Source organism: Neopelma chrysocephalum, unplaced genomic scaffold (assembly GCF_003984885.1).
Source record: "Neopelma chrysocephalum unplaced genomic scaffold, ASM398488v2 Primary Assembly neopelma1_361, whole genome shotgun sequence".
NCBI classification, from domain to species: domain Eukaryota; kingdom Metazoa; phylum Chordata; class Aves; order Passeriformes; family Pipridae; genus Neopelma; species Neopelma chrysocephalum.
The window spans coordinates 262,910-276,063 of NW_020898025.1; the positions used below are offsets into that span (position 1 = coordinate 262,910).

The following is a 13,154-nucleotide window of genomic DNA, read 5'->3' on the forward strand; positions in this document are numbered from 1 at the left end:
CTGCTTTCAGGCTCTGACTAATGTGTGGGCATTAAACTAAACTAAATTTTAAAAGTCTATCCCTCCTTATCTCCCTCTCCCCTCATTTAATTCAAACCCACGCAGCACAAGCCTTAAACTGTGCACATTTACAAGTTCTGAAAGCTCGGGTTACTTTGTGAAAGCAGCTTTGCAGATGCAATTGTTGCCGAATAAAATTTGTTCAAACATACTTGTAAATCTTTCCCTAGCTCATGTTCCATGACTGAAATTTTCCCTTGGCAAATTTTCCTCCTGGATTTTAGCTTTACTGCTTTCTAATCCGAGCTCTATGAAAAAATACAGACCCCTCAGCTTTCACAGGGACAATTTTTTCAGGCTATTTCGTTCACTTGTATGATTTTCTGTTGATGTGAATAAATTTATAAAGAGCCCATGGAAAAGCACAGTTGGCTGGAAAAGCACAATTGTCCTGGTAAATGCAAAATATCCCAACATGAAAATGAAAATAAGGAATTAACACGATAATATTTCCTTAGTAGATGCTAACTTTGGAAGGAACAAAGAAATGTTGGGTAAGAAAGAGAAAATAAAACAGGCTTTTATGGGAAAATATCTTTGTGATTGCATGGAATACTGATCTCTTCAGGTCTGATTCAGCTGCAGAATGACTCCTGTCATCCTGGGCATCAGATCTTTGTGCCCTTGTTCCCAAATAATTACTGATCCAGATTAATTTTTACTATATAACTTTTTTTTATTTTTCCCTGGACAAATTTCAGTGCTTTATAATCTGGTGTTTGTGCAAAGATACAGAGTTCTGATCTGCTACAACCTACACTTTTCAATTCAAGCATGTATTATTGTCTAAACAGAACAGAAAAACAGAACAGAAAACCAGCAATTACACTTTAAAGCAGACACAATGACAAAGCACAGTCTATTTCTGAAGTGCAAGTCAGACAAAGCCGTCATGAAAAAAAAATAACTGATGCTGCTCTGAAGATCTTATAAAATCTCACAACAAACAGCAGCTTATTTACAGATAAACCAAACTCACCCAGTGAAGACTCTGCTGAGAGCTCCTGTCCTCAGGCAAGAGAAAGGACAAAGGAGGCTTCCCTTCTCCCTGGTGATGACACTAAGAATGACTCTCCCCAAAAGAATGTTCCCCATGTTGGAGTGCCCATCCTGGAGTCAAATTTAGCCTGGTGCCCTGCCCTCCCCGGGACAATGGGGAGCCCCTGCATGGTCACTGCAGTGCCAAGGACTCCCAAACTCCCTCTAAATCAGGCCAATTATTGCCTTTGCCAAAGGATGGAAGGGAAGACAGGTGCCTCCAAAATTCACGGTGCTGGATTATCCTTTGCTCTTTCAGGATAGAGGCTCACAAAGCACCTAAACTGAATGATGAGTATTTTAACCTCCTCCAGGGATTTCCCTGGGGTTAACCTTGCCATTGCTGTGTAAGAGAGGGAAATTATTGGCTTTGGCATCTCTTTAGTGAATGGCAACTCCGGGTAAATCTTGTCAGTGTATAATTAGACCAGGAGCTCCAGCAGCTCTTATGTTTTGGTCAGCTGTGACTGTTTGACTTCCCTTTTTACAGGCAAATGAAGCCTTGGTGCCTCAGAGGAGGGTGAGATTGGGTATCCAGCTGCCCATGGTGGTGTCTGAGAGTTTGGGGTCACAGAACAGAGTGCTGTTTTTCCATTTTTTTGAGATGATCTTGCAATTCCAGCATTCAGGATAAACCCTTCCCAGCAAGGTGAGAGGCAGGGGATATTTTTTGGGGTGTCAGAGGCCTTATGGAAATGAACTCCCCCATCAAATCTGGCCTGGGTTGAGTCACCCTGCCCAGATCAGTAGGATCCATTTCCAAGAACCTTGTTTGCTTCACCAGCCAAAGAAACCCCGGATCAGCACTAGAACTACAAGGACTTCCAGGTGGGAAGGTTATTTGGTGGCTGTGTTTCAGACATTCCTAAGAAAGCAATAAACAGGAACAACTGGGCAGGCAGTTCTGAATGTGCTTTGGTATGAGCTGAGCTGTCAAAGGGAAAGAACATTATCCTTCCATTGGTTTTGGACAGTTCCATGACCATTCAAGTGCTTTCCTGAATTTTATATTATGAGAAGTAATGGGTAGTTATTTATTTATTCTGCTTTATATTAATAATTTCATTCATCTTTGTCACATCAACCCTCTGTTGTATGCTTTCAGAAGAACCTTATGCTCTCCTCATATGAATGCTGACCACTTTTTTCACCTTTTTCTTGCAAAAACCTCTAATAATCCTGTCTCACAGCTCTCATTATCTCAGACTGAGGAGAAAGAAGATGCACATGGACATTTTAAATGCTCTGCAGTATGAGGGCACTGCTCAGCACTGAGATCCAGCTGCTGCAGTCCTGCTGCACCACTGCCCCATCACTGGGGCCAGAGCTAGGACAAAAAGTCTATTTTATATAGATATATTTATAGAGAGGAGCAGGCACTGATCCCTTGTCCCTGGTGACCGGTGACAGGGCCCAGGGAACGGCTGGAGCTGTGTCAGGGCAGGGTCAGGTTGGATCTCAGGGAAAGGTTCTTCCCCCAGAGGCTGGTTGGGCACTGACCAGGCTCCCCAGGGCAGGGGGCACAGCACCAAGGCTGCCAGAGCTCCAGGAGGGTTTGGAAACACTCTCAGGGCCAGAGTGGGATTGTTGGGGTGTCTGTGCAGGGCCAGGGGTTGGACTGGATGACCCTTGTGGGTCCCTTCCAGCTCAGGATAATCTGTGATTCTATGAACTCTGCTTCATTCTGCCTCCAGAATTTGGAGCTTTTCATTTGTCCCTCGAGTTAAGATTTTCCTCAGAGGACTTGTTATAAAACCATCAGTGACTTTTCCATAGTGTTCAAGCAGGGAGGGCACATTCCAACGCTGAAATAAGGAACAGGGAGGGAGGGAGAACAGGAGCCTCAGCCCGCAGCTCGTTCATCCCCGGGGCAAGGATCCCTGCTAAGCTTTGAGCAGGGCTGATGGCCTGGGAGGGGGGGAGTGACAGCTCCCAGATTTAGCTGGGAAGACAAAGAGCTCTGGGGTTACAGCTGCCACCTGCCACTCCGATGTCCCTGGGACAACTGGGACTGCCACACTCCCCTGTCATCGCCGGGACATCTGCCTGGCCATACCCACGGGCTTTGTGGCAGGGCCCTCCCATGTTTATTATCTGCAGCTATCAGAGCTGTTATCTGGAAAAGCCAGGATAGCCAAGGAACAGCGTGTTGTTGGGCACAGATGGTTGGCACGGGGAGACCTTTGGAACAGTGTTGAAATCCTGCTGTTTAATCTGAATATGTTCGTGCACAGGAGGCAGAGATAACGAGGTCCTGGAGCAGCTGTTTGACACAAACAAGGGCATCAGCTTGGTTATGAACAGCAGGGAAGCTGAAAGCAGTGAGGTCAGCACAGGTTGATGAGGGATTGATGACACATTCCTTGTGCAGCTCCAATAAAGTTCAATAGCGTCAACACCTCTTTCCAAGCTTTTCTGGAGAGAAACAGTTTCAGAAGGGTTGATCTTCCTGTAAAACTGAAGAGGTGACTCATGAGACAAGAACCAATGTTCTTCTGCTGAGAAGATCAAGGCCTAAAAGATAAACATTGACTAAGCCATGGTGAGAGCAGGAAATCGGGAATATTGGAGTCAGTCACCTCCTTGGGACACGGCTCAGAGCCTCCCTCCTGCCTGTGATCCCTGACCATCCCAACTGCTGCTGGGAGGGGTGGAACAGGCAGGATGGGATGGGGCTGGAATCATTCCTGCCATACACAGCCTTTCTGTGCAGTCAGGGGCAATGTAGCCTTGAAGGTGTTTAAGGTTCCTGAGGGAGAGATGGATGTCCCAGCTCTGGGACACTTTGCATCTTTAGGAACCCATGGACATTCTAAAAACCCATTCCTAGGCTCTCTGCACCTCAGTTTCCATCTCTCCTCCACCAAGATGATACATTTATTACAGTCTGGACATTGCCAGACCCTGTGGCAGGGGGTCTGCAGGTGGAATTGAAAAGGCTTTTAAAATAGAGAATAATGGATTTTTTAACAGCATCTTCAAATGCTCTCCCAAGGCCTCTGTTCCTTCCACACGAGGCTGCCCATACTGATCCTGTTTCACAACACAAGCCAAAATGTTGACATTGTGGCATTTGATTATTCCCCCGAGCAGGGACACTGGGAATGTTGTTGACACAAGATATGCAGCCCACAGGCAACTCTGAATAAGGTAATTGGCATCACTGGCTTTAAAAATCTCTCCAGGGGGTCTTAAGTAGGGAAAAATATCACCCCTGGGCTCTCACACTGCTTGGAATCAGCACAGCTGGGCTGCTGCAGCTCCTGTAGCTGCAGAGTTTCTCTGTGTGTTGGTTTTTTAGGGCACAGAGCACGTGACACAGATCAAAGGACATTCCACAAACCCTTTGGGACTGAATGGTATGAAGAGGAGTGAGGAATGGAAATGTCCCTCTGGTCTCTGTCCAAACCCTGCACATATTTAAACCTTTCAAACCCTGTGCCATGACAGCTCCTCACCACACCTGGACCTTTTGGCCTCACACGACGTGGCCACGGTGCTTTGTCAGTTGTTGCTGCTGCAGTTCAGAGCTGAACATTTGTCTGGAAAGTTTCTGAGACTAGTCCTTTAATCCTGGCTTGAATCATCAAAAATCTTTACTTCACAAGGCCGTGGTTGATTTGCAAAATCACCCCAAAGCAAGAGGAGTTCAGCCTTTAGCTTCAGCTTCCCTGGAGTGAGAAAACACCCAAGTGCACTTAGAGTGAGAACAGCTGAGTTTTGCCTCTGGTCTGCCTTTGGTTCTTTGAGCAAATACTTCCCCATACCATTCAAGCCTTGCTTATTCCTATAAATGGTTTCAGTTCTCCCCTAAAACTAATGTCATCATGCACATTTTTTTCACCACAGCAGTGGAAATCAACAGGCTGAACTCTGCCTTCCTCTGAATGAAAAATAATTTCCTCCTCTGTCTCCTGAACAAGTAGAATTTAGATTGCTTTTTGTGACTGTGCAAGTGCTAAAGGCTTTAAAGAGCACAGCAGGACAAGGATGTGTTTCACAGAGCTGCTGCATCAGGAGCTGTTACCCAGTTCAGTGACTAAGTCTATTCCAGGAAAGTAGCCTACTGTTTTCCAAGAATCACATATCCACCAATTTCTGTTTAATTCTTTTACTGTACCATGGTACATTTCATTCTTTTAGGTTTGCATCCCTGAATTTCTTCAAAGGGCGGATATGCCTTGGACCTGGGTCTTTGGTGTTGGTAAAGGGCAAAGACAGTTTCTGTTGTAAATTTTGCTAAATTTTCAGTAAACTGAAGCTGGAATTTGAACCTGAATCTTAACTCAGCTTTTAAAGTAATCCAATTCATAATAAGTTTGAAGAATGTGCAAGAAATAAGTGAAAAGACACGATACTGCAGTGACCCAAGAAGTAATTATGTCAGTAAAGGCACCAAACTCCACGGTGGGACAGTCTGACAACCCTGTGCTGTGTTAATCCATCCAGGATTAGCTGTGTTTATTGCATTGCTTCTGTTCCATGCAAGAAAACAATCTGGATTTTAACATCATTGTCATCCTAACAAAATGACGTGTTCCCATCCTCATCCCCCTGCAGTTTTAACTCCAAAGCCTTGAAGAACATTGTGAGGGCAGTGCCACTGCCCCGGCCTGGGAGGGTGTCTGTGCAGCTCAGCCCCTTTGCTGCCGGGAACATTTCTGTGTCTGGAGTCTCTGGGAGCTGCACTTGCTTTGCAGGATGTGGGAATGGATCTGACAACATCCACTGCTCCGTGTTGTCCTCTCCAGGGGAGTGGTTCCCAGTCCGGACGGAGGAGAGGAGGGGTGCTGACAGTTCCTCCTCTGGAGCACAGTCTGTGCCAGCGTTCCCTGCAGGCAGGAGCAGTGGCAGCCCTGCTGCCTGTTGTCTGTAGCATCCTCCTTGTTCCAGCAAAGACAGGGACAACTGGGGCACACGCTCCGGATTTTCCACCCTGTCACTCTGCAGCAGCAGCTGAGTTTGCCCAGGGCTCCCCTGGAAGGGAGCTGGCTCTGCTCTGCCCCTGCTCCCCCACAACGCCACATTTGGCTGCTGTTCTTTGTAATTCCAGCGGCTGGAATTTCCCAGCACCTGGGTTGTGAGCTTTCCATCAACAAAACCACCCGGAGAGACTTCCTTAAGCGTCTGGTCTGGCTGCAAATTCTCGTACGCGTGGTCCGTGCCTTCCACGCACAGCCCGTAGGTGAGGGGCAGGGTTTTGCTGGCTGTGGCAGCGGGGATGCTTTGCTGGGCCTTTTGAGGAGCGTAACCAGTCGGAGCTGCAATTTCCTTGCAGGACGGCTGAGGGGGCAGCTGGAATGTTGGCAGCTCTGCCTGTTGCTGGTAGCCACTTTCTGGGGGACAGGAAGGCTGCGGTGGCTCCAGCGCTCGGTCCAGTTGTTGGCTGATCTGCGGCAGCGGCACTTCAGAGGTGAAAAGGGAAGGTTTGGATAAACTGATGGGCTTTATGATGTGCTCCACTGTCAGTGTGAGAGGCTGGAACGATGAAATCCCTCTGAAGTCCTGTCGGAGTAGACAAACAAGCAGGAGTTATTAACAAGAAGCTGTAACCTTGAAGGTTTGCTTTTGGTTCTTTAAAATTTTCCTTGGGGAAGTGTCAGTAAGAGCCAGTAACAACCACCAGGGATCTGCTCTGCTGACAGAAGAACTCCTTTTTTCCTGGGGAATGAGCCCTCACAGGAATGCAGGCAGCTCTCACTGTGTATCAACTGTGCAATCCTAAAATACGAGGAAGGAAAACTCCTCCTTTAACTTATGCATAGTGTGGAAATAACCTTTTATTTTATTATTATACTTTATTATCCCTTAAGCTCATTTCACGTGAAGACCCAGCACTCAGTGTGGAAAGTGAGAATCCTTGATCTTCCAGGTCCCTCCCAACCCAAGCTATTCTGGGATTTTATGATCTTAAAGCTCTGCTGCAGGGGCTGATGGACACTCACCAAAGCCATGGGCTGGGCACTGTGTTGTTTGACGTATTTGTAGATCACGTAACCAGTGGCAGCAAACACCAGCCCAGCACAGAATCCCAGTGCCACCAGACTGTAGAGAACCCATGTCTTGTCTGGTTATTGGGGAAGAGAACAAGTGGAAAGAGGGTTGGATTAGAAAAGCTGCATTGGATTAGCTCAATGATGTTATAGGTTTTGTCTCATAGCACTTAATTTTTAAATTATTTAAGTCGGTGTTCCTTGATGAAAATCAATTTATTTTGTGTATCCAGTATCCTGGCTGGACTTTTCAACCAGCAGAGTTAACAGCCTCACCTTCTAGTGTTTTAACCCAAAACACTTGAGATTTGCTGCTTTTCTGGAGGAGATACATATAAACTGTTCCATTATATTCCGTGTCTGGGTCCAAGTCAGAAACTTCAAATTCTTTGTTGTGCTCATTCTTTGTCCGCTGTTGAAAACAAAGGTAAAATCTGTATTTTAGAAAGATTAAATGCTACATTTTCTTCAAATCAGATTGCAAAATTCAGCATAAAATATTATTTTACTTGATAAGGTGTTTTAGTGCTATAATTATTCTGTACAAATGGAATTCTAAATATTTATATAATTTTGCCTTCTGTTGTTGCTCTTTTTAATTTTGCATTTCAGTTTCTCGAGACTTGAACTAATTAAGTCATTTTTTTAGTTACCAATGATTTTACTTCTTGCTACTTATACAGTACCCTTGGAAACTGCAGTTTCTTTTCCAGAATTTAAGAGGAATGCTTAAAGTTCCCATTGTCTGCTGAGAGTCAAAGACTCTGAGACTTTCCCTGTCCCATCAGAAATCTCCTCCATCACATGTAAGCTCTGAGATCCTTCTCCATCTTACCCGAAATGTGATTTACAGAATCACAGGCCGGTGCCTGAGGTTGTGCTTTACCTGCTGGTGGGTCCTTTGGTTGAATATTGTCAGGTGATAACCAACAGCCCCAAATTTGCTGTAAATGTCCTCCACGGTGAGCTGACGGTCGTCCTCCCCCCTCAGGGGAGTGTAGGGGGGCCGGATGAGAAACTTTATGGACCGTACATGGGGAATGTACTCCACTTGTGGTGCTCCTATAACAGCTGGGAAAGACACAACAGGCAGTGTCAGCTGTGAAGGGTAAAGCTGATAATTATCAGATCATCTTAAACACACCAACCCCCTTCCCAGACTGACTGAAATTATTCCTTCTGCTCATACACAACAAGGGTTTGAGCTGTATGGGCACGGGAGAAGTCAGGCAACGGGAGACACAGGTGCTGTGGGGTTCTGCCACACTCAGCCAGTGTTTGTTCCCAGGAGTTCCTGCCCCAGGCTTTTCCTTAGGACCCTGTTCTCAGTGATTCCCATGTTGCTTCCCCGTCCCTCCCAGGGATATCCTCCCCTGTGTGTGATGGTGTGAAATCCCACCACAGGGCACTCAGGTAAAACTCCTATTCCCAACCTATGCCAGATTTTAGAGTAGTTCAGGTCTTTTGTGTCTACATTATCCCCAGTGACAGGCACATGTTACACCCAACACTAACCAGAGGTTTAACCCCAGCTCTAACAGCAGCTCTAAGAGCAGCAGTTGAATTCCTTCATGGACATGTAGTTTGGAAACACAAAGCTGCAAAGAACAGCTCTGGGAGGCAGGACCACCTCGTGTCTGATGCCCACACTGCAATGACAGTGAGTGTTTAATGACCAAAGCAGCCTGTGGCTCTTTCACAGCTTGTTTGGTACAAAGATCTGAAGGCTCTTCATAATCATGGACTGGTGATGGCACCTTGAATTTCTCTGGGTGAATATGCAGTGGGAAGAGTTTAGTCACAGAACCAATAATGCTTCCAAAGGCTGTGTTGTGTGTCTGTAGGAGGGCTCACTTAGAGGTTGAGAACATGAAGTATCCATGGGGCTGGATGCTTATCCCAATTTTCAGGAGCTCACATTTCACAGCTCCTGGGACTGTATTTCTGGCTGTCCTCGGGTTGTATCTTACTAGTTTCCTTCTCTGCCTCTCATCAGCCTTAATAGCAGCTCTTCCTTCAAGGACACAGAGTCATGAGGTCACAGACTCACAGAATCAGAGACACCTGGCTTCTCCTTTTCCCCGTGGTCCCACTTTGATGTTGGATCAAATGAGCCCATTTGCTCATTCACCTCCTTGCCCCGACACAAAACCTTCAGGCCCTCCCTCCCTCCCTTAGCAAGCACAGGAGTCCTCCAAGACTGAAATCAGGGGAGGTGCTGCCCTAAACACCGGTGAGAGCGGGGCTGGCTCTCCAGCAAGCTGGATTTGGGGGGCTTTGGGCAGGGTACCTACTCTCTTTCCTGGGCTCGAACCTCTCGGAGCGCACCCAGCCGGAGGAGCAGCCGCCCCAGCCCGTCGCCCTCACCCGGGCGTAGTAATGCTCTGAGAAGTTCTCTGTCTCGCCAGTGAGGTTGCAGAAGTGCCGGGTGATACTCTGGCACTCGGCCTTGGGAAGCCAGGATTTTTCTCCATACCTGAGTTTAAAAAAAAAAACAAACCCAAGAAGCTTTTAGTTTGTTTGGTAGGACGCGACCGGAGGAAGACGACTGTTCTCACCTGCATGGGAATGACGGAATAGAGGAGGAAGTTGCTGAAGGCAATGAGTAGCTCAGTAAGGGAGGAAAGTTGGCAACCCAAGTTGTAAAATATTTGCCTAACTGAGCATCATGTACCACTTTGAATAATCCTGTCCTTCACTGAGCTCTTCTCCAAGCAGAGCCATTTCCGTAACAGCAAAACAGCAAAACCAGCTTTTGTTTCTTGGCCCTTCTCTCTCTCCCTAAGAACAGCACAACTCCCAAAAAGAAGCAAACTTCACATACTGTTTGTACTGGACATCAAATACAGTGCCAGGGGGAATATCTGCTTCTGTTTCCCAGGTCAGGATGTTCTCAAAGTTCGTGGAAGAAAACACCGCACGTTTCAGACATGATGGTCTCCCTGTACTCACAATACCTGGAGGAGCAAAGAAACTGGTATTAAAAAGCATATTCTGGCATCTCAGCCCTCAGATGAACGTGGGTCTGGTGCTGTTTAGTGGACAGAAATATCAGGGATGCCACTTCCTGATATTTTGCTAGAGCTGGGCTGCAAAGCAGAAGCTTGAGCAGAACAAGAGTTCAAACCCTGCACACATCACCACATATACACCTTGCAGATTGTTGACTCATCCCAAAGAAATGGAAGGCAGGAAGTTACACAGAAAGGCCTCAAAAACTCAAGCCAGAGAGAGAATCCTTGAATTTCTTATCAGGTTTCTTCTAAAGCGGTTAAAACAAAACCGGTAAAATAAGAATAATGGTAAAATAAGAATAATGGTAAAATAAGAATAATGGTAAAATAAGAATAATAACCTGTTTTCAAGACCAGAATCATGTCTATGAATGCCTCTGCTTTCTGCCCCTACTCAGGGAAGTGGCCTGCAGAGCTCAGTTTCACATCCCTGAAGATGTGGCTGCTGTTGACCTCTCCTGCTCCTTGTTTTATTTGCTCGATCTGTGGAGCGACACACGGGGACCTGATGTCTGGACTCTGATCTGGGTGTGCCAGGCTGAAAGCAAACAACTCACCCAGCTCCCTGCTTCCCAAGCCCTGCTCCTCTGCCCCTGCTCTGGCTTTGGTGAGCAGGGATGTCACCTGGCCCTGACAAACGTGGCCCTGTAGAGCAGGACACAACCATAGACCCCCTGCAGCAAACTGGTTCTGAGCAGGGGCTGCAGAAATGTCCTACAGACTTTTGTCTCCTGCCTTGAGAATAAACACTGCAAAATTTCCCAAGGCTGAGTCACAATTGCAGAGTAACCTTCAGGACTTATAAGCTCTGTAAATTCAATTTATAGACAGATCCTCAAAGATAGATCATTTATACATTACTCAATGCAGTTTGTGGTGTTGATAAACACCTGGAACATGGATGGGCTTCAGCCTGTGCTTGCTGAGAGTGATCAGTCCCACCATGGTGCTCAAAATCAATGAGATCCCTCATTAAAAAAGGGGGTGAGCAAGTGAAAGTAGGGAGGGAAAACTGAGGACAGGCTGGGGGTGACTTGGACAAGATCCCCTTGAGCAGTTGTGGAGGAGCAGAGGCTAAGTCACATCCAGATCCTGCTCCAAGCTTTCCCTCCCGCTGCCTCCCTGGAGCAGAGCTGGGTGCCAGCAGCTAAACCAGCTGGCTGCAGGGGAGGACAGCCAGGCAGAAAGGCACGGGGTTGTTTGTGGCATTTGGGCAGGGAAATGACACAGGAATGGACTGAAATCTAGTCCAGCTTTCTCCCAGATTTCAACACCTGCCTCTGCTCATCCAAGGCTCAGCACCCCCGTCCTGCTGTAGGAAGGGGGTGGGTTTCCCTGTCTGAGCACATTGAAAACTGAGTCACCAATACCCTGATCATATCAGGAGTAGGAAATCTCTGTCTTCCCACATTTATCCACATTGAAACAGTTATGCAAAGCAGTGTAACACAAGCACAGTCAAGTGTGGGCAGGGGAAAACCAGGATATTTCACAGTGAGACAGACCTTCTGTCCTAGGAGTTTCTGTAGGCGCCTTCCCTGAGGTGCAGGAGCACAGACAGGAGCAGATAATGACAAGTTGGAGTTTGGAAACAGCAAGTTTATCCTTCATTATCCCAGGAGTGAGTTTGCCATATCTGGAGTAGGATTAAATGGCTTTTAGAGGGTAGATTTAGATTAGATATAAGGGAGAAATCCTTCCCTGTGAGGATGGGGAGGCCCTGGCACAGGTTGCCCAGAGAAGCTGTGGCTGCCCCATCCCTGGAAGTGTCCAAGGCCAGGTTGGATGGAGCTCTGAGCAACCTGGGCTAGTGGAATGTGTCCCTGTCCATGGCAGGGGGGTGGAACTGGATGTTTTTCAATATCCCTTCCAACCCAAACCACTGTATGATGATTCTATGATTTTCAAATTACATTATTCGTTTGCACCTCTTTTAAAACCAGGGTTATTTATTCATTTGTGTCTCTGCTTAAGACACAAGGAGACTGATCCAAAGCCCACTGAGATCAAGGAATATCCTTTACTCCTGTAGGATTTGGGTTGTAACACATCAGTGGCAAAGGCTTTGAAGTGAAAGAATCTTTTTGCCTCCCTACTAATCCTTCAAGCGCCGAGCACACCAACCCACATGGGAATTATTAAAAGGGGAGAACAACATGGAAAACAAGTTTTATGCAACCTCAGACAACAGCTCACCCTCTAGGTGTTAATTCAGTAAACATGATACAAGTATGTCCCATACTACAGGATCAAGCAGAAACACCCCAATTAGCGACAGGAAAGGAGAAGTCAGGACTTACCGACCACTGAAAATCCAGCCAGGACGAGCAGGAATCGCTTCATGAATCCCTGGGCAGGCTGGGCTGGGAGGGCAGGCGGCTGATCCTGCGGGCAGGTGAATCACCTTTCATGAGAGCTAAATTCTTTCTGGTGAGGCCAAGGCTGGATTTGTTGCTCAGTAACAGGCTGCAGAGCTCCTATCCCGCCTTCCCTGGGATCTGAGCTCATCAGCCCTGCGGAGCCGTGCGCATGTGTGAGGGAGCCACGGCAGGAGCACCTCTCCCCACCTGACTGTACAAAGGTGCACGAGCCAGAGGCTCAGAAAGTCCCCAAATCTTGAAAAAGAGCCAAATACCTTTTTGCTGAGAGCTTCCTGCCTGAAAGCCCTCCCTGAGGTTTCTGGGGTTTGAGCCTGGCTTTTCTGGTCGGGCAACTCAGGCTTCTTCAAACTCTAGAAATTAAAACTTAGTGCTTGCTGGTGCACCTGGTTGGCTTTAATGCCTGCTGCAAGCAATACACCTATTTCCTCAAGAAAAACCCTTGAATACTTTCTCAAAGTGGAAGTCAGCCAGATCACTTTGTTTTTACACTCTTCATACTGACCTTGGATGGGAACCAAATGACCAGCACGTGCCCTGCTGCAGCCTTGGCAGAGCACGAGCTCCTCAGGTCTGCCCTGCTCTGCCCTGCCAGGTGGGTGCAGAAGTTCTCTCACCTGACACAGGAAGGAGGTAGAAAGGAGGTGGCCTTTCCACGGGAGGAGCATGTG

General features: G+C 47.1%; 1 protein-coding gene across 2 annotated transcripts; it reads right to left on the minus strand.

Moving 5' to 3' along the window:
* Positions 1–5,470: 5,470 nt before the first annotated feature.
* IL22RA1 (interleukin 22 receptor subunit alpha 1) lies at positions 5,471–12,584 on the minus strand. 2 transcript variants are annotated; one of them, XM_027705991.1, is made up of 8 exons: positions 12,406–12,584; positions 11,611–11,741; positions 9,916–10,048; positions 9,386–9,567; positions 7,978–8,162; positions 7,368–7,503; positions 7,044–7,165; positions 5,471–6,603 (listed from the first exon to the last, which is right to left on the minus strand). In XM_027705991.1, the coding sequence occupies exons 2-8, from the start codon at positions 11,714–11,716 to the stop codon at positions 5,620–5,622; spliced, it is 1,848 nt and encodes a 615-aa protein (XP_027561792.1). In that variant the 5' UTR covers positions 11,717–11,741; positions 12,406–12,584; the 3' UTR covers positions 5,471–5,619. The 2 variants fall into 2 exon arrangements, with proteins under 2 accessions (XP_027561792.1, XP_027561793.1); XM_027705992.1 differs by lacking the exon at positions 11,611–11,741.
* Positions 12,585–13,154: the final 570 nt, after the last annotated feature.

Bases quoted from the DNA above. Each gene is read 5' to 3' on its own strand.
- IL22RA1 (XM_027705991.1), bottom strand. From the start codon at position 11,716: ATGAAGGATAAACTTGCTGTTTCCAAACTCCAACTTGTCATTATCTGC. The intron at 9,568-9,915 runs GTATGTGAAGTT...TTTTAAACTCAG, and splicing joins TTTGATGTCCAGTACAAACA to GTATGGAGAAAAATCCTGGC. The intron at 6,604-7,043 runs GTGAGTGTCCAT...CTACTCCGACAG, and splicing joins GTGCCCAGCCCATGGCTTTG to GACTTCAGAGGGATTTCATC.